We start from the raw sequence: 21,197 nt of genomic DNA on the forward strand, positions 1-21,197 counted from the left end.
CTACTTGGAGGACGAGCCCCCAATCTGCAAATAAAAGAACAGAGTGCCTAAAATAAAATTAAAATAATTGCCGTATTTTGTTAATTAGCGAACTGGTTAAAGCAGTTTGCTTGTTCGTGACTTTGTATGCCTAGACAAATACAAGTCCCCATGTCGAAACAATGAATTGGCTTGCGAACTGAGGATCCCCCTCAGCCCTTGTTCAGTTCGCTTTCACACTGCGCAGCCATCTTCTTCATCTCGTTCAACCCTGGATCCTATGTGCAAGTAATGCAGCCCTGACGCAGAACTGAGCTTCGATAGAATACAATTTTAATTCCCAAAGACGAGGTCACACAAGCATGCGCGCCTCCTACGCCAGTATGCGACTCCAAAGCTTGTATAAGAATGCAAATATATTGCTTTGATTTAAAATTGACAGCTGCATCAAAGATGGAAGAGTTGCCTGTACTTACTCCGCAGTTTACACGTTCTGCTTTGAGCGCCCTTCATATTTTTTTTAGGCTCGGTGGTGACCACCATTGACCTTTGACCTTTAGACGACCCCCGTAGACTACCCCAAGCTGGCAGGAGCTGCCAACTTGTGTCGTTTCCCATGGGACGGTTATGTCAGAATTCAATAGCGCTCGCAGTTTGAGCCTTCAGCGTGGAACGGCAGTGACCACTATTGACCTTTGACCTTTAGACGACCCCCCGTAGACGACCCCAAGCTGGCAGGAGCTGCCAACTTGGGTCTCTCGTTTCACGTGGGACGGTTTTGTAAGAATCAGCCTGCTAGGACCCTTGCATTCACGTTACCCCTATAGGCCACTAAGGCATGTTCATATCGGTTGGTTAAAGCGGGGCTTTATAAGTGGGCTGAGGAAGAAGAAAAAGAGAGGAAGAAGAACGCTCGGTCACCCACAGCTAATGCTTTCGCTCAATATTTGGTTCAGCAGCGTTGAACCCTTGTAATGTTTTCAAGCTATTGGCAATGACAACATGCGGCTTCGTCCCATGTCCCGTACCACTACGAAAACAAAGCTCGAAAAAGGACCGAGTACCTGGGTACCGTTGGGAGGCATAAATAAATTCCAAGGAGCTACGTTGAAAGCTACCTGGCAGGAAGCATCTTGGTCGGACCATCATCGCGGCACTACACCAATCTTGTATTTACACCTGAGTGTTCAAAACCACGTTTGAAAGTTATTTCATAATTATCCAAGTAGACAGGGAAAGCGCATTACCGAGACGACGCTATAGATAAGTCCTAACATTCAACTGATTTAAATTTGGTAGCGCACTTAGGTTCTTAAAAATCTTGTTCCACTTTAGCTCGGACACTCGCCAGTAATAGCCTATCATTATAGTAATAGTCTATCATTATAGTGATTTTAATATAGTGATGATCTGGTTTGTTTTATCGACTCAGACTATGAGAGGGGCCGTATAGTGGAGGGCTCCGGAAATTTCGACCACCTGGGGTTCTTTAACGTGCACTGACATCGCACAGCACACGGGCAACTTGTTTTTCGCCTCCACCGAAAAGCGATCGCCGCGGCCTGGGTTTGATACCGCGCCCTCGCGTTTAACAGTCGCGCACCCTAAACATGAACCACCGTGATAAGGCAGTGAGTCAAGCTGTAGCTGCACCATTAGCTTTGTATCTCGGCTAGTGAACCTCATCGCCTCGGCGGCCGGCCACTGCTTTAGCGAGTCCTGTGTCAGGGTTTCCAGACGCCGCCTACCGATTGGAAAGGAATGCCCCCATGCATGTCAAATAATTGCGCTTTAAAATATTCAACAGTTTCGCTGCACCACATCCAGGCATGCGTTTATTAGCATATAGCTGGTAACATAGATGAATTCCATAGCATTAGTGCGAGGGTGGCAGGCATCCTAATTAGGTTTAACAAGCAATATACGCTGAAGGCTGTACAGGCCTACGCGCCCACATGTAGTCATGATGACCAGACAGTGGAAACCTTCTAAGAAGACGTAGAATCGGAGGAAAGTAAAAACGCAGTATAATGTACTGTTGGGTGGCTTCAGTGTTCAGGTAGGCAAAAAGCAGGCGAGACCAGGCAGTGGGTGTCTACGGCATTGGCTCTAGGAAGAGCACGGGGGAGTTATTAGTTGAGTTGGCACAACCCAACATCTTTACAATCATGAATGCCTTGTTCAGCAAGCCAAAGAACCGGAAGTTTACATGGAAAGTCCCAAACGGGAGACTAAAAATGAAATTGACTACATACTGTGTTATATTCCTGGTATTGTGCAGGATGTAGAGGTCATCGGAAAGGTGCGATGCAGAGACCACAGGATGGTAAAATCTCGAATTAGTCTATATTTGAAGAGGGAACGAAACAGAATAGTAAGGGGGAAGTCCATCAACGAATTAGAACTGAGAGCGACGGTAGAAGAATTCACGATCTCGCTACAGAATAGGTATTCAATTTTAACCGAGGAAGAAGAAGTTTAGAACCGATGAACGATACCTTCAGAGATGTCATTACTGAGTGTGCGGCAGACGTAGATGGTAGGATTTTTAGAAAGGATGCGTGTAAATTATCTAAACAGACGAAAGATTTGATTAAGAGATGCGAAAGTATGAAAGCCTCCAACACAAAATACAGGAGAGAACATGGCAGAGCTATCAAAGGTAATCAGCAGATGCAAAGTGTCCGACATAAGAAAGTATAACGTGGAGAAAATCGAACATGCGGTAGGGAACGGTGCTAGACTTAAAGCGGGGAAAAGGAATTTAGACATAACCAAAAATCAGATGTGTGGACTAAGGGACAAGGCGGGCAATGTCACCACTATTATGGACCATATATTCAAAGTAGCCGAGGAGTTCTATATTGACCTATACGGTAGCCGAAGCAGTCAGAGCAGTAGTGAGATTGGCGGTAGTGAAGAGCAGTCAGACGTTCCGGCAGTGAGGAAAGAAAACTAACGAAACACCATGCAGTTCAGTCATGCATTGCTCGTCCTTTTTGTATTAAATTTCATACTCCCACGTTTTGCTAAACTATTATCTCTACTAATGCGTTCTGTTATTTTCTATTCGATATATAAAGGTTCATTATGCATAAATCCGTGTTTTATATTACGCTGTTGTGGTGGTTTTTTCGGTGGGTTTAGTGTGGTACTGTGGGAAGTTATGTTTTAAGATATAATACTGTTACTTACTGCACCTATGCTGACGAATGTTTCCTCTCAGCAACTTTATTTCATCACATTTGATCGCATTTACTTTATTGTTGAGCTAAAAAAAAAAAAACAGTGAAGTCCTCAGTGCATAACTCTATTCAAGAGGGCAGCTTGTCTCATCTGATGTAAAAGTTGGTTAAGGATTTACTTAATATGTTTTCTGTAGTTAGGAACCGCTGAATTGTTTTAATAAGAGACCTCTTTCTTTAATCCCGTGATTTGCACTGTATTAAGGTATATTAATAAAGCTCACAGTTCGAACCTAATATAGAGATAAACACTATCTTTCAACTTGAACAGCGAACAGCCCGTGTCGAAAAGCAGGACGAAATAACGAATTTTCTCCCCGGAGCGATGAAAGCAAGGAAATCTGCTGATCTTTTTGCTGATTCCTTTAGTGCGGACTCCTCAAGTACCCTTGCACTGCCATTCGCCGTCTTTTGCAGCAAAACCAGAAAAAAAAAATATATGCTTCCTCTTTTTCCTTGCGGCTCTGCTCAAGTGTCCGCGGAGAACTGGAACAAATACATCGCCTTCTCGTTACAAGAAACCAATATGAAACGCCGCTGATGCCTGCTGAGCTGCGTTTGTTTCTATATATGCTGTGTGGTGCGGCGTTCGAGCAAGCGCCAAATGAAAGGCGCCGCACGGACGCCTGGATCGGACGCCCAGCGGGATCACCTTCGTATATGGGTGAATTGTCTGGTGGCGTAATGACCGAATGTGACGTCATTATGACGTCAGTTCCCATTATTAGGCATGACCGGATGTGACGTCACAATAGTGTCACATTCGATCATGACGTCATGGCCGATGACGTCTGCATATGATGGCGTCATAGTGAGTCCATTACTCATGACTATTCGTCATGCCTAATGACTAATTAGTACTTGTTAATGACTAGTTAGTCATTAGTTGGTACTGGTTAGTGGCTCGACGCCATCAAACTAAAGCGTTACGGATGGACGTATGGACGGACGGACGGACACGATCGTGGCCGCGAGCATGAGCCATTAAAGGCTTTCACCTTAAAATTCATTGCCATTAAATGGCGGCAGTCAAGTCACCACTCTCCCCTGCCGCAGTGGCTCAGTGATTAGGGCGCTCGACTATTGAGCCCAAGGACACGGTATCGAATTTCGGCTGCGGTGGCCGATTTTCTATGGAGGCGAAAAGCAAGGCGCCCGTGTGCTGTGCAATGTCAGTGCACGTTAAAGGACCCTAGGTGGGCGAAATAGCGGAGCCTTTCACTGCGAAGTCTATTATAACCAGAGTCGCTTTGGGAGGTTACACCCCACAAGCCAAAACATCAAGTTACCCCTCTACTCTAATGCCCTCACTTTTACAACACTGCCAGCTCCCGTAAAAGTCCACATAATTTTACTTGAATGTGTGCAGAGAGGAAGAGCGAGGGAGTCATTGGCAGTTATTTTGAAAAAAAAAAAAAAAAAAAAACCGTCGTACAAGAGTTTTCACTGGTGCGTCTGCTGCAAGATGTTTCTTTTTTTTTTTTTTTTCTAATTGTCCAGCACGCTTGTTTATACAAAGTGTCAATTGTGTTCCTCTCCATCTAGAGACGGCCGCCGCGAGTGCGGTCGATCCAGCGACCTTGAGATCGGCGGCGGAACACGCGGGTCTCTCATCTTTAGAGTTTATGTCCACCACTCCATTAAAACTTTCACAACCCGCCGAAAACTGTCACGGAAAGGAAATATCTGCGGGTTATTCCTGTGATCTGGATGGAACAACCACAAGTTTCTGCCTTTCATCTCATACTTTAAGCGGTCGGTGTTTCGCTGCCACGATTCTATAGAAGTTTCGTTCTATAGAAGCCACAAAAACGGTGCTCATCCCCTTCAGAAAAACCTTGACGAGTAGCCAAGCCTCCAAACAGTAGTCCGTGAAGCTACTCCCTAGAGGGGCAGTATTGGATTATTTAGACGTAAGAAAATTGCGATGACCGAGGAGATGGGCTCGTGTAAATGTCAAGCCGTGTAAGAAAATACGAGGCGCTCGCAACACGCTCAAAACAAATCGTCGGGAGGCCGTAGGAAATAAAAGCAAAACTGAACAAGCAGTGAGTGACGACCGCAGTACGAATATCGCCGTGTAAAAATTTAACTGCCGATTCGACAATATCCAGGGCGCTGGGCAGACAGCCTCCACGGCTCCAACAATGGGCCCAAGCGGAGTGGCGCTGCCGCCGGCCCGACCGCAGCCCGGACACCGCGTACAACCTCCGGCATCACGCAGAGTGCGCGGCGCGAGGAGCGGCCGTGGCACAAAGTGGCAGCTTAACCAGTACACCGAGCCGGCAGTCAAATGAGAAGCGTAAAAATAGCGGGGCGGCAGCACAAGCATTGTCTGGCCTGCGCGCCTCGGTCCGATATGCACCCTCCCCTCCGAGGGCGCTCTTGTCCGGTAGCGAGGAGAGGCGCGGCTGTCGAAAACCAGTTGCCTATCGGGTGCGTCCAGTGGGAGGGCGACGGCTCGTTTGATTATTGCCTCTGCGCAGCGCGCGGCCATATCTTGAAAAGCGAGAGGAAGTGACAGGAATTAGAGCAGAATTCAGCGCGCCGAGGAGGACTATACGCACGCGCTCATTATTAAGTGTATCCAACCTTCCGGCATGCCGGCGGTATATAAGGTGCGCCGCCACAACCACCAGCCACAGTTCAGCTCCTGACTGCACAGCTGAGAACACCAACCATGAGGACCATGGTAAGCGCACGCTTGCAGTACCAGCCGGCTTCAAGCCGAGGGCCCCCTGTGGTGCTCGGCTCGGGGCCTTGAGGTCGCCCTTGTGCTTCACCCTCTCTCTTTTGCACTGCTCACCTAGAGCCTAAGGTAGGAAACGAGAAAGAGTGTCCCACGTCATCCATCGCAAAATCATGCATGCTGACCTCTGCAGGGGACGGGTAGGGTAAGTGGGAGACAAAAATAAAATTAGGTGTAGGGTACACACCCAGAAAGGAGTGAGGTGTAAGCAAAAAGTAAGGATGGATAAATGATCCAAAGTAAGCAACATATCTCTACAGAACTCGATCGTTACCAATGATCGCAAGTCTCGAAAGAGCAACTCTTAATAAAATAGAAATATCCCAAATAATAATGCTCACGGGAGTAAGTAATGGCTGTGAACGTTATAAATTTCGCTGCAATTAAATCTCGTGGTGGTGATAGTAGTGGCTGTGGATTAATTTTGGTTGGGGGGGGGGGGGGGGGGTGGTACCTAGTCGCGACTTAGGGTGGCCAATCATTGTGGCATCACTCTTGGCGACCAGGGGGAAGGGGAGGTGTATCTGTGAACAAAGTCCGGCGGGCAGAGTCGTAGGGTCCCGTAGAAACGCGCTTATGAGGGCGTTGGGGCTGTCTTGCACGTGCACGGAGCAGTGCAGCTGGTCTCCAGGTGCAGTACGTTGAGATAATGGTTATTTGTGGCCTGCGTTCCTTCCGTCTACGGCCCACGCCAGCCCGGCCGTTGACAGCGAAGGCTGCGAGTTAGTACTGCCTCCTTGTTGTCGATCCCCATTCGCAGTCGGCCACATTGTAAAACAAGCAACGCAATACAGCTGCCAGGAATAAAATGTTAATGGAAATGGTAGTGATTTTGGTAGGAAACAGAGGGGCAAGAAGGCTATCACTATTGAATGACTTGCAATATCGCGAACAATGTGGCAGCCCACGGTAACCACAATGTTTACACCGTGCAAAAAATGGAAACTAAAAAAACGTGTAAACCCCTTTAGTTACGTCGGTTCGAGGAACGATCATTCAGTGAATTCTCAGTGAAACGTGTGCAGTCATAGGTACATGGCTGAAACTACTTTAATATGTAATATCTTGCAATATGGCGAACACGTTGTAATGACTTCCAAAAATAACTGGAACACTCTTAATGTTTGTTCAATGTAATCGTTATGTGACTGCAGCGCGCAGTACTCTTGCGATAGAAGTTGTGTGCCGAACGGTAACATTATATGTGGATTCTGCTTCGCGGGAAATTTCGAAGACAGGTGTTATCAAACAAAAATCATCGCGTTTGATTTTACTGCGTTTTATGTCAACAGAGTGACCTCAAGGAAGCTTTGCTAACTACAATGGACGTTTGCAGACTCAAAAATTTCAGAAGGTTACGGAGTCCGGCACGCGCCAAAATATTTCTTGCACCAATCTGGCCTGGCTTCTCTACATCGGTACCCAACACTTAATATTTAAAAAAAGAATCGAAAACATCGCAGCCAAGCACAGAGAAAACAGTTTTCAATAATGAATAATCATAAGATAACAATAATATGGTAGCAATGCGTCAAACGATTCTTTCCATTTCCACCCAGATTGTTGCCTTGTTCGTGAGCACCCTCATCGGCGTCTCCTTGGCCGGTCTTGTTGGATACGGTGGTGGCTACGGCGGCGGCTTCGGAGGAGGATACGGTGGCGGCCTCGGCTATGGCGGCGGGCTCGGACACGGCGTCAGCTACGGCAAGTCCCTGCCTGGACCGTCTTTCCTCATTAAGAGTCTGCACCACGTCCACAAGGTCAGCCACGGCGGACCCATCCTCGCCAACTACGATCTTGGAGTCGCTTACGGCGGCGGCTATGGGGGATACGGAGGGGGCTTCGGTGGTGGTTTCGGCGGCTTCGGTGGATACGGAGGTTTTGGACACGGCGGATATGGCTACGGCCTCAAGGGCTAAAAGAACCTCAGGGTTCAAACATAGAACGTGAACGCAGAGCGCTGAAAAGCAGATCCATACCTCGCAGTAACGACAAGATAAGCACGACGTTGATTGGAGACACATGCCTCTGGAACAAGAACCACGCAAAACCACAAAATCCACGAGTCAGGGAAGAAAGCTATGCTCAAGTCGAAGGTGTCAAATTAACCAGCACGAACGAGGCTTCTCTACCGGACGTAAAAGGCCAGCATGTAGCTTGCCAGAGGCTCCAATTCTCCGGATGAACCATCCTCACCCCGAAGCCTGCGAACGGTGTTTGCTCTTGCGATGTATATTTTGTACAAATGAGATCACACCGCTAATAAAACAAATGTACAGATATCAACAACTCTCTTCTTCTCACGTTTGCATAATATATAGTATATGGCCTTCGGCTAAACGACGTGTGTCTTAAATTGGGACACAACGCTTCTTCTGATCTCGCTTAGTGGAGGGAATGAAGTCTGCAGAGCAAAAGACCTACGATTCACCGCGATAGGAGAACATAGATACGTGGAGCCTCTCGTACCTCGCATTTAACTAAATTAAAACTTCACGACATATCCCACCTGGTTTGGTACTTCGACGGAAAGAGAAGGCGAGAAAAGGAGAGTAAGCAGCGTCGTGGCTCTTCAGTTATTAATAGTCATTGCGCGCTTTAATACAGCCTCTGACACCTCGCGAAATGAGCACACTGATGCAAGTGACTAGCCTTGTTTGTTTGTTTGATTGTTCCCCAATTGTCACGGTGCACGTCCCAGAAAGCCAATATTCGCAATGCTTTCAAGGAATCTCCCGAGGTAAATTCGACACGCAGTGAGGTAGACATATAACTCATCGTTCTCCCCAAACGCAGCCATCAGCCATACGGATACAAAGAATAGATGTACTACATCTTTTGCAGAAACTTCGCTGTTGAAGAGAGAAAAAAAAAAAAAGAGAAAGAAACCTCGACCAGCTCGACCTCGCCATACCATCTACTATAAACTTACAAACACGAGTTAGCAGTAGCCGCGATACACAATTCCTCCATGACAGAAAATAGCCTGCTGTTAAGGCAGCTCTGGTTACCTGAACAAAAAACCAGCCATCGGGCCAATTATACTCTCACAAGTAAAAAAAAAACAACATTTAGCGCAAAAATAGAACAAAAAGGACAAATAAGAACACATAAGACGTTTGACAAGCGCTAACTACCAACAGTTGATAGTTAGCGCTTGTAAAACGTCTTATATGTTCGTCTTTGTCCTTCGTGTTCTATTTTTGCGCTAAATGTTTTTTTTTTTTTTACTTAATGGATCACCAACTAGCCCGGCAACATGCTCTCCTCAACTGTGTAATCTCACAAATTTCAATCTTCTTGTTTGCTTGGTATAGTCAAATATAAAAACAAATGGCTAAATTTCCTTTTCAGCGCATCAATACACTAACCGCGTACCAGTGCCATTGTTGGAAATTGCTGCTTTTCAAGTTGTATCTTATTAGAGCTGCCTATCCTGGTTAGTTTAATTGGTTGGCAGTCACAGCACAGCGGGTCTGTATTCGGTTTACTATAAACTGAAATTGCACTTGCTTAGAAAACGATGCCATGACTAGATTTTCGATAAAATCCCGAGCATGAAAGAGCGCAAAGACACCGTCTATCCCAAGTTCCCAAAGGCTTACGAGCGCGCCTCTCTCGCAATTAATATCTTAAGGTACAGAGTCAAATAAACCACGTTAAAACTTTTATAATGTGCGTTCACTGCTTAGGGCGGATGTAAGGGAAACAGGCGAAGGCACATAGTCGCTTTCTAGGATGCGCCCGATGAGAGCAGCAAAAAAAAAAAAAAAAAAAAAAAAATAAGAAGAAGAAAAAAAAAGCAGAAGGATTAGTGGCATTAATGGGCTATAGAGGGTGAACACCGAACGAACCCCGCTCGGACAGCTGGAAAACTCTGTTGAGCGAATTGAGCCCTGTCGTCGTAAGGCGGACAAAAATTATGTCCACGTGGCAAGTTCGGTGGGTTGCGTCGGATCTATTTTTTAACACTGCGACATTTTAATCGCGGTCTTATTCATATATTGCCCAATTCCTGCTTTCTCGCAGAGCAGCGAACAAATATAATGAGCCAGCCCTTGACGCAAATCATGGAACGTTTTCGATACCCGTAGCATCAATAAAATGCACGTCGCGTACCTAAACTCGCGAGAAAAGATAGTGAGCTGGTTCTAGTAAGGTTAGTTCAACGAAGGCGTGTGCGCGAAGCCTACCGGGAGGACTTGTAGCGGCGGAAACAGAAATGTCCTCGTTCGGATTTTGTCCTCTTTCTCATCTCCTTGGTATGCTTGCATGCAAACGACCCGCGGAGCGGCACAGGAGGGCAGTGTAGCGATTATCAGACCGCTCTGTAGGTGACATGAACGAGGAGTGGGCCTGCGTTGCCACTGTGTGCAAAGCGGAGGCGTCAAATTTGCAAGTGCCCGCAGCTGTTGGTGCTCAGTATAATATTTTGAAACGTTGGCCCTCGGACGCAGTGCGCTCACGAACCGGGGGATGGGGGTGGGAAGTAATGCTAAAGAACCTTAAGATAAATACTAGTAATAACAAAAAAAGAGCAACTTATATGAGAAGACGAGAATACAAGACGGCGTGAATACGCAGTGATGACATGCATGCAGGCTGCATGACTATCAGACAACCTCGTATTTTGTTTGAAGCATTGTAAATTAGAAGTGCTTTTCTCTCTCTTTTTTTTTTTCTTTCTATTGGACATGACCTTAAGCATGTGTAACAGGATAATGCGCGCATATCTTCTGCGTTCGCCATCACACTATAACTCCGTGATCGGCGCGGCCGCCTAAGGGCCTTCCTGAGCCGATGTTAGTCACGCTAATACAGCGAAGAGCAAAGTTTTGCGCTCGGCTTATGCTGTTCAAAAGACCGAGGGCTCGACTAGCGCGCGTGACGCTAACCTCCTTAAATCCTCGCGTAAAAAGTAGAGCAGTGAGACAATTACGAAAAAACCCACAAAATCAGAAGCCGTTTAGTAAAATAGCGCTGCGCACCTCTACGCGAGCCTAATCGTTACCGACGTTAATTCTGAAACCGTGTACAGCGTGCACAAATAAGTAAAAAAACATAAAACAATATAGTACGTCACCTTGGCATCCAGCGCTATCTGAGGTCGTGGTGCAGGGGCACCAGTTTAAAGCGTCGGTGCGCTTTTAATGGGCTTCGACGTAGGAATACGCTTGCGCTGTACTTTTTAAGGCGCCCTATATAACCGGCTCTCAGGACGAGAATCGGCTCCTATGCGTAGCGCTAAGTTTAGCTCTTTTGCTCCTGATCTGCCTGCGATTCTCCCGAGGCTCCGCGTATTCTTTGCTATCTCGATTTTTTTTTTTCGGCAAACGTAAACTTGATGGCTGCAGGGAACTGTGCGCCTTTTCTCTATACCATGGACGTTACCCTATATGGTCGTACGAGATGGTATATTCGTGAACCAGCTTATCTCGTCATCGGTATTAGACGGCTATCGTTCAGATAGCAGATGCTAATCAGGGGCCGTATATGTGCTGCTAATAGTACCGTTTCATTCACGGGGAAGTCTGAGAATTTTGCTGCGTTATGTTGGATCCGGTGAGCGGAAATTTTCCCACGAATAAGAGGACGCATAACGTTTAATTAAGAGACGGAGGTGAGTGCGGATGATAGTTTCTAGCACATCAGCGTTCATGTCGGCGCAGGATTCAGGGGCGCTCGGAAAATCTACTGGCACAGCTTATTACTTGGCACTGTTTGTGGGCACTCCGCGGCGGAGTCGTCGTAATCCACCTGCATCAGCCCCAAGATGTCTGTTTCCACAAATGTGCTGTATAATATACGTATATCGCTAGCTCAACATTTTACTTTGGAAAAGAATGTAGTAATCAAGCTCCATTACTTAAGTTAGATCTAGTGTAATGTCTTCGCTGGAGTTTACCAACATCTAGCGTGGGTGACCAAACGGATATCAGCTGTCCTGACAAAGACACTGTACCTCTATAGATACAGGTACGTCTAGTCCTGTTAGCTGAAAAATATAGCCAGCCCATGTTATAGCAGTTCAGAGTCGAAGAGTCCCAGAACAAAGCCAACTGTGCACAGCTGCAAAAACGACAAGTACCGGAAATTGTAAACGCAGGCAACACTGAAGTCTCCCGGCGGCATCCGTAACGCAGAAGAACGTGCGCTGTCAACATCATGCACGGTTTCTTGGCCGACTGTGAACAACCGACGTTGATGCTTATTACGTTATTTCTCGCTCCACTGAAGGAGAAAGGCCAGTCCCTTACAATTACCCATGTCCTGCGCCATGCAGCTGCGGGCACCTTGTGCCCACAAGCTTCCTGATTTGTTACACTAGCCTGACTCTCTGACACCCCTGCAAAGCATGGAACACGCTTCGTTACCTTCAGGCAACATCGCTTGCCTTTTATTCGCAATGCATCGCCTGCTTGTCTTTTCCTGCCTGCTACTGGGACCTCGTTAACTCGACATCGTTCGACGAACGATATCGAGTTGATTACCACTACAGGCATCGATTTTCTTCTCTCAGCGTACTGCGTCGTTATAAATTTAATTGATTAGGTTTTTTTTTTAACTTTGTTTCGTTAGAAACGTGCTCCTAAGCGAGTCCCTTAATTATCCCTCAGCCAGGTGCCCTGAAATGAGGCACGTGCCACTTTCGTCTGCGGCTGCTCGATTGGCTGCGTGAATGAGGTGGAGTCGGCGTCGCGTTCGTAAGCGCGGAGTGACTAAATATGCACTTTTTTCGTCATCACGTTGTGGGCATTTAATTTTTCTTCTTCCCTAAGGAAAGAGGGAATTCCAAAATGTTATTCAAGGACTTCTTACCACTTAAAAATTGAAGCCTCGCTGGAAAGGAAAGCCCTTTTCATCCCACAATAAATAACCAACCACGTCACACGACACAAACGTACTGGTCACGTATTGTCATTCCAAAACAAAACTATTTTACGGCTGCTAGCTTCGAGAAAATTCGGATTGAGTTTCTGCCAGTTTCCAAGCGGTGTATAGTGGCCTGGAGTGGAACGGTTCTGGTATCAAATGTTTAGGAAAAGAACAACAAAAACACAACGCAGATAATTTTCTCGAAGACCTCGTCACCTACCTATAGCCGGAGACTGTACTATATTGCCGGAAAGCTCTAACTCCACAACATGTACTTTTGTTTAAGTATCAGCCAAACATACATGTGGCTAACCAGTACAGTTAAGAACGATTCATCTGGGAAGAATAGGGGGAAAAAGTGTCACAAACCCACCCTAAAGACGTTTTCATAGCGTAGATGCGCATTTAACATTGCCCGCTGCTCCAGTAGAGGGTTGAATGAGACCGACAAGCAGCGGTCTGGTGACAACGCCGCCCGCGCACAGGTGTGAGCACTATGGTGGCCTCGATGCGGGCGTCCGCAGCAGATGGGGTAAACCCTCTTCGCAACCCCTACCAAACCCTTTCCATTTCCTGTGGGTTGCCGCGCGTGCCTCGGCCGCCGGTCGAGTTGAACGCCTGGCTTCGAAATATGGCCCCCTTTTGTTTGACTCGCGGGCGGAAAAGCGCAGATAAGCCGAGTTGGATTGGACAAGGGAAGCCCAGAAAGCGCTCTCTGGTACGAAGCCCGCTTTTCGATGTTTCGCCGAAACGAGCCTAAAGCTGTCCCCGAAAGCGAAGTTTTCTCTCCCCCCCCCCCCCCCCCCCCCCTCGCGAACGAGCGTGTAGTTTGCGTCCCACCGAGCGCGCACGTGACGCAACGGCACACTCTTCCAAGTACCGCCGCGCGGATAAGAATGCGACTGCGTAAATAAGATGAAAAAGACGCCGACAGAGAAAAAAAAGCGGAGCGTGGGCTCCCTAGTTTCCAAGTACTCGCAATTTTACAGGAAGCGCGGGAGTGTGAGAATAAAAAAAAATTAATAACGGAAATGAAGCCGCTGAAATTACTCCGCCCAGTGTATATCATCGAACCAGTTTTTTTGTTCCTTTCGAGCCCCTAATTGATAAAGGAGAGCCGGCGCCCCGGGAAAGTGCGCAGGTCTTGTGAAGCGCACAAAACTGGGCTGACCGGCGAATTTGGATTGCGCCGCTTTTCGGCCACAGCGCGCGCGACACGCGCGCAACGCCGGCGATTGTTTGGGCCGGACCGCTCTGGAAAGCCGCCCCGCCCCGCTGCGCGTGCCGTGGCACAAGGCACTACGATGAGCGCTGCCCGCAGCGGAAACAACGACTGGGACAGACGCCGCGTTGTTACGCCTTGAGTGGACTGGCATATTAGGGTCTCTCTCTCTCTCTGCCCCAGCCGCTTTGCCAGAGCAAACATTAGCATTGGCGAGCGGCCAAATGCGCCTGCTCTCCTTACCGCCTGTCTTCCGGCCTTCCGGCGCCGAAGAGAGGGCACCAAGAGGGAAGGAAGGTTCTTAAGTCACGCGATACTTTACTCGCAATTCTTGCAAGAAGCCTGCGGTGTTAACGCCGACGGTATTTCTCAGAAACTTAAAAAAATTGGCCGTGACTTAGCTCAGCCAGGCCAGGATAAACATAGCGAGAGCATGTGTGCCTGGCGCTGGGCTGCCTACACCTCTCAAATCCAATATAACCCCATCCAATCACGTCTAATCAAATTCAGTCCAATCAAATACACTTCATTCCAGTCAAATAGAATCCAACCAAGCCTGCCCAATTCAATCCAAACCATTCCAATCGAGTCTAATCCAATCCTGCCCAATGCTGAGTACACGCTCGCCCGAAATGCACCGCTGACTAGCCTATCATCATCACTACTGTCATCCTCACACTAGAGAAGGAGAATTAAGATGCGCTACTCTTGTATACAGACGCCAGGCCAGGGAACAGGAACCTTTATTACGAGCTGCGTGCTCGCAGCCTCAAACCAACAACAACCACACATGGAATCTGCACGCCGTTTTATGCACTGCGGGAGCTGCCGGCGCTTGCGCAGCCAGACGTGGCGAACGCGATAAGCCACAAGACATCGCGAGCATCTTTATCGCGATACGACACGACGCTATAACAGCTACTCACGATCCCGGGCGTTAGTCTGGCTGTCTAGCTATGTTGTTGTTGCATCAAAGACGACACATCTTCTGGTTGCTGCTTAATTTCCAGATGGTGCGGAAAGCGCGCGGCGTCCGCTAGCTGCAGCGGTTGCTAGGCAACGGCTGCGTGCCTCCCGCCGCGCGAAACTCCTCGTTCGTGGCCAATGTAGCTTTCGCTAGAAAATGCTGCTCAGAAAGTGTCAGAGATATATGACACGTTTTCAGACGTATTGTTTCAAGACCTCATTCGGGCGCATCTGAAGTACAGTGAAAAGGGAGAAAAATGAGAGTGAAATGAAGTTTAATCATTCGCACTCAAAAGGATTTCCATGTCGGTCAAAAACGAAACTAGGACAAAGGTTTCCGCACCTGACCAAAAAACAGGAGGACCGTTAACAAGTGCGCGCAAACATGCCTAATGAACGGACTGTGGTGGACGCACAATGCGCTGGCTTGCCCCGCTGCATATATTCAGTGCGACTAGTGCATCAAATATTTTATTGCGTAAGCAATACTACGCCAGGTTTCAGCCCGTCGCGTAAACCCGGTCGGTAGCCACGTTTGACCTTTAGAGAGATCGCAGATGGGGCCCCTCTTCAAGCCGTCGGGTACCCGATTGGTAGAAGCGCCGCGCCGCAGAAGAAGAAGAAAGAACAGAAAGAGAAGCTACGTCGGCTTTGCTTACGCAACCTACCGGGTTTAACTAAAGCTAAACGCCGTCTAATTTTTTTTTTGCTCATCACGTGCTTAGGCTGACTAACAGATTGTACAATAGACGAAAAAAAAAAAAAACTGCTATGATCAGCGAAATGGTCGATAAGCGCTTTAAGTTTGTCGTAATATCTGCGTGAATATGAAACAACCATTTCAGGCTGAGCCTACTGTCGTGCCAAGAAGAAATGGGCTTCAGTTTTCCTACTTGTTGTTCCACCCCTACCTACATCCTGTGCCCTATACCACCGCTTCGGTATACCACTGTTTAATTTTTTTTTTTTTTTTTTTTTTCAGTGTATGTTACAGTTCTTACAGCAGCAAAAACGTCTGCTACGAATGAAAAAAATTAAATATTTCTTTCTCCTCCTAATTCAAACTTGTGACGTTCGCCCTGAGGACATGCTGCTTCTATTTTGAAGTGAATGGCGGTTAACCATAGCCTCTGAGATTCTGCGCTCAGAAATTTGATGCTGACGCACGCAGCTTACTCGGCCGGCGAAGGCGCTGTCGTTTCTAGATTTTGAATGCACTTTCGGCGAGAGTGATCTATTTGTTGTTGGGATGCCGTATAGTTCATCGGAGCAGTTTTACATCAATTTTGACTCACTGCCTTTTTGATGACGTATGGGCTGCTTTACCGAATTAACGCGAAACGTGCTGCCGCGTTCTGGACCAGATGGGTGAAACGCACAAATTTGTCATATACAAGAACAGAGAATCCTTCAAGTGACGTCCAGTCATCATCGACTATTTACCGCTGCCCGCACATAAAAATTCGGGAACGTTTCGAGCTTCTCGCCGAAACCTTCGTGCCCGGACGCTTGCGTTAGCCTTAAGTGCGCGATCGCAAAACGCGAGCTTCCTGGCGGCGCGGCCTTCTCGACGATGAGCGTGTGGCAGTGCCGGCAAGGGCGAGGACGCGCACTGCACAGCTGCGGAAAGTCACCATGCAGCGAGGCCGTTTCCGAGCCCCGAAGGAAACAAGGCCCGCCGAGAACAGGGGCGCCTGGGAATGGCGCAAACGCTCGCGAGGCGTATCCGGTTCCTTGCACGGGGCATAAAGAAGAACGGCGAGTCATATTAATCACCCGCACCTCTTTGGCGTCGCCTGTTTGCTCGAGGTTGCACTCACTCCACGCAGTCCTGGTTGACTTTCTTCTTTTCTTTTCCGGGTAGCTCCGGACGTTATCGCAGCGAACTCTATCGCTAGTGGTTCGCTGCCAGTTCCGGCGTTTATTTCCGTCCACTAGAACGGGGTGTGTCCCGACCGTGCGCCTTTTTGCTTACTCGTTCCCGCCGCGTTCTTCCGCCCCCCCCCCCCCCCCCTTTTTTTTTCTCTCTCTCTTTTTTGCTCAAGCGCTGAGGAACGCTGCTGGTCAAGACAGAGTGGTCGCCTCGAGAGGCGCGTACGAAGCGCAACGTTTCTCCCCCAGTGCTGTCGACGCGCATCTGGGGCTCCAGTGGAGCGCTCTCCTGAACGTCCGCGCCGCGGTGACCAGACGCTGCCACGCGGCGCAACGCTCAGAAGGGCTCGCATGTCCTCGCAAGGACGCTGCCTCTAGGTACCGGAACAGCCCGGAGGGAGAGACGAGAAAATAATTACACCCGAGAATTTCCGCATTCGGCCTTCGTTGAGCGTTAGGACTTCCGCCTTCCGCCCAAAGGAACGTTCATTTAGGCCCAGCTACCTTCACTAACTTCTGTATTACCTTTATCTCGGTGTAAGATTAAATCTTATATCAATTTTTTCGTGTTTTTTTTTTCTGTTCGAATGTTTCTTAAGTTTATTATTTTATTATTTCGTTCATAGCACTTTTCTGGAACTTTGTGCGAAAGACATAGATACGACCAAAAAAGTCGCTTGTCTCTTCATTTCATATTGGCTTGATAAGCCTCCGAACGTTTCAAATTTGGCGTCGAATTCAGATCTGCCGTCACGTTCCTGACGTCGTTGCCACGTCTGCGTGCGAACGACCGACTCGTTGGTCAACGGCACCTTAGAGCACAATATGATGGCAATCGAAATGAGCCAGCGCACGCGCCACGACATGACACACATTGGCTAACCGCGACTTTTTGCCTAATGCGATTGGGATAAGGACGGCGCTGGCGATAGAAGAACCTACCAGGCCGAGAGGACGTCGAATGACGAAAATGTATTCGTATACTCTAACGGCCACCAGGAGCAAGTTTTCTTTCTCTACGAAACCGAACAGTGCGTATTCAGATCCCGAGTTCTCATTGGACCGCGTTGGTATGTTCCCTATAGACCCCTTGTAGACATATTCCTCCTCTGCCGAATCGTCAAGTTGCTATAAATCTAAGCTGCCGAATTGAATTCGCCATCAGTACAGGGTCGTCCATTCTTAGCTTGAACACGGTCAATGTCTTCAAAGTACTAGTGCGCCCGGCCCGGCGCATAACACACGAACAAAAAAATATTTGGACAGAGTGTCATGACCTAGTGAGTAAGAACACGTATATAATACTGATTGTTCCCCTCGCTACCGCGCAAAAATCTATTGAATAGATCTGGTAATGTAATGCAAGGCAATTCTCGGCAGAAGTTCGCTTTTGACCGAGGAATCTTGATTAGGAAGGTTTGGAGATATTCGCTTCTTACGTGCGGTCAATATTTGTGTATAAAAGTCGCGAATTTTTCCTTCACAAAAGATAGCATTATACATCGACCATGTTGTGTGCAAAAGTCTGTAAGGGCCACTGAATGAAATTATTCACAGCTGATCTTTGTGGAAAAGGTGAATTTCAACGTACTTTTGCCTCATACCCTGAAACTTTTCGGAAACGGCAGACTAGGTCTTTATTTCAGCTCATAGGCACCCGACATCAATGAAATTCAATTTTAAGATGCCCGCTTGAAGTTGAAAGGCAGCCATGTTTGTGGGCGAAATATAAATGTTCAATGTGTCCATCTTCGTGTGCTGACATCGTCGACCATTGTAAAGTATATGGCTGTCCTCTCGCCTACAATGACACTGGAGGGTCTCGAAAATATCACAAGAGAGATTAGTGAAGCCTGTCACAAAAAGAATGAAGATATGTTTCTAAAAGAACATTCTGCGATCTTGAGTGATAAGGAATATGCCTTAATCAATGACTTGTTACAGACCCCTCATGCAGGTAATTACGGCTCGGTTGTGCGCGTGCTTTGTGGTAAACCTTTTTTTTTTTGTCACAAGCTGATTTTCTCTAATAAAACCCAAATGAGCGCCCATCGTGTCCCGTAGATGTTTTTTCTTCTTACCCTGTTGCAGTGCTACCCCTAATTACACTTTCTTCTGAGCAACGTACCTCAAGGCAAACATTTTTTCTTCCGTGTTACAGGAGTTCGCATTGTGGCACGAAAAACTATTAGAAGCATGTCGCGGAATCCCAGCTGTTCGCCATTGTACTCGAAATAATAGGTTGCGTCCCAGCTCCCCCAAGGAACTGGAGCCGGACGCAGAGATCCCATGATGCGCCATTTCGCCGCTTATCAACTCCAGGTGTGTCGAAAGCAGTCGTCTTACCACATCTAATCATGCCTTCTAACATCTGGCTTCTCTCGTAGCCTGAGTGGCTTTGGGACGTTAAACCCGACCCACCAACCAACCTTCTAACATTTGCTGCTCTCAGAAAATTCTGGATCAAAACTTTCTATAAGCAGGCTTTTCTGCCAAACATCAGGAGACGTGTAGTCGGTCATATTACTTAATTCTGCAGAATTAAGTAATATGACCGAAGCAAGAGAGTTCCAGAAACCCATCTACTTCTGCTTTATTGATTATGTGAAAGCGTTTGACTGCGTAGATCACAGAATATTGTGGCAAGCTCTCCAAGAGATGGGAGTTACAATTCACCTCATCTGTCTCCTCAGGAACCTGTATGAAGGACAAGAGGCCACATTCAGAACTGGGCATGGTCTTACGGATTGGTTTCCGATTGAGAAAGGAGTGAGGCAAGGCTGCATACTGTCGCCCTGCCTATTTAACCTATATGCAGAGTGCATCATGAGGAAGGCCGGTCTGGACAAGTCTTCAGCTGGAGTGAAGATTGCTGGAAAACGTATCAACAACCTTAGATATGCGGATGATACCACTTTAATGGCAGAAAGTGAAGTGGAACTCAAGAGACTTCTGATGCGCGTACAAGAAGAGAGTTAGAAGTTTGGGCTTAAACTGAACATTAAAAAAAAAAAAGAAATTTGATCATGGCGTCTTGCCCTATCAAGTCCTGGAGCATCAATGGACAAGAAGTGGAGGCTGTGACAGATTTTCTCTTCTTGGGCTCCAAGATTACCTCGGAAGGAGACTGCAGCCATGAAATTAGGAGACGCCTGCTTCTGGGAAAGAGAGCAATGGTTAGCCTTGACCGCCTAGTAAAGAGCAGAGACATTAGTCTGCCAACCAAGATCCGCATAACTCGTGCTATGGTCTTTCCAGTTGTGATGTATGGATGCGACAGTTGGACTGTGAAAAAGGCTGACCGCCGAAGAATTGACGCGTTTGAATTGTGGTGCTGGCGAAGACTCTTGAGAGTTCCTTGGACTGCCAGAAGATCAAATCAGTCGATATTGTCGACCATAGACCCTGACTGCTCGTTGGAGGGTCAAATTCAGCTGCTTTGGTCATCTGATGAGAAGAGAGGAGTCGCTGGAGAAAGATTTGATGTTGGGAAAGGTTGAGGGTCACCGGAGAAGGGGTAGGCAGCGAACGCGATGGTTAGATGGCATCCTCGAGGAACTGCAGATGAAGTTATGCGATGTTAGGAAGATAGTGAGAGACCGGAAAGCGTGGCGTGACATGGTCCATAGGGTCACGAAGAGTCAGACACGACTGAACGACTGAACTGAACTGAACACGTTCACAGTGGCGTAGTTTTTTCTTTGACTCCAGCAACATAAACCTTCCAGGGAGCGCTTCGAAATCATGTTTTGTTCAAGAATGATACGTGAGGAAGCCTACTTCAATAAAAATTTTGACTGTCTGGAGCACTCCCATCCTGCCGGGACAGGCACGCACGAAATGATGCAAAAGGGTCGTGTTGCACACAAGCTCGCGAAGCCATGTGAGACGAAAATGCGGAGAGACATGATTATGCTCTAAAAGGGCAGTTTCAAAGCTACATATCTGAATACTTATGCACAACAAGGGAAGAATACGGCGTCAAAGATTGAAAGGAGTTGCGTTGCACGCATCATCACAAGGAAAAAAAAAAAAAAAAAACTCCATGTCGAGAACCAAGACTATAGATTCTATCAGTGCTATGGCCAGCCATTCAGTGCTCCGATACACAAGGTTTCCCCGTTATATTAAGCGTCGCCTATAACTAGGTCGAGGACGGAAAATAGGCAACTTTTTTATTTCTACACTCGAAAAATGCACGTTTTTTTTTGTTTTTGTTTTTTGTAATGATGGGCAGTACTCGAAGTCATACCTTTTTCGCTAATTAATTCGAAAGAGCGAATGAACG

The 21,197-nt window shown here is 47.4% G+C and overlaps 1 protein-coding gene and 1 long non-coding RNA gene across 4 annotated transcripts in view; one reads left to right on the forward strand and one right to left on the reverse strand.

Annotated features, from left to right (window-relative positions):
* LOC146202116 (uncharacterized) overlaps positions 1–21,197 on the reverse strand; it is a 674,799-nt gene that overhangs the window by 32,194 nt on the left and 621,408 nt on the right. The gene's annotated exons all lie outside the window — the stretch shown is intronic.
* LOC146202118 (uncharacterized) lies at positions 7,500–8,197 on the forward strand. The gene has a single exon (XM_084587500.1). It carries the CDS (start codon positions 7,500–7,502, stop codon positions 7,890–7,892), a length of 393 nt encoding a protein of 130 aa, XP_084443626.1. The 3' UTR covers positions 7,893–8,197.

Source organism: Amblyomma maculatum, chromosome 1 (genome assembly GCF_055883805.1).
Source record: "Amblyomma maculatum isolate TAMU_Amacu chromosome 1, ASM5588380v1, whole genome shotgun sequence".
Classification (NCBI taxonomy): domain Eukaryota; kingdom Metazoa; phylum Arthropoda; class Arachnida; order Ixodida; family Ixodidae; genus Amblyomma; species Amblyomma maculatum.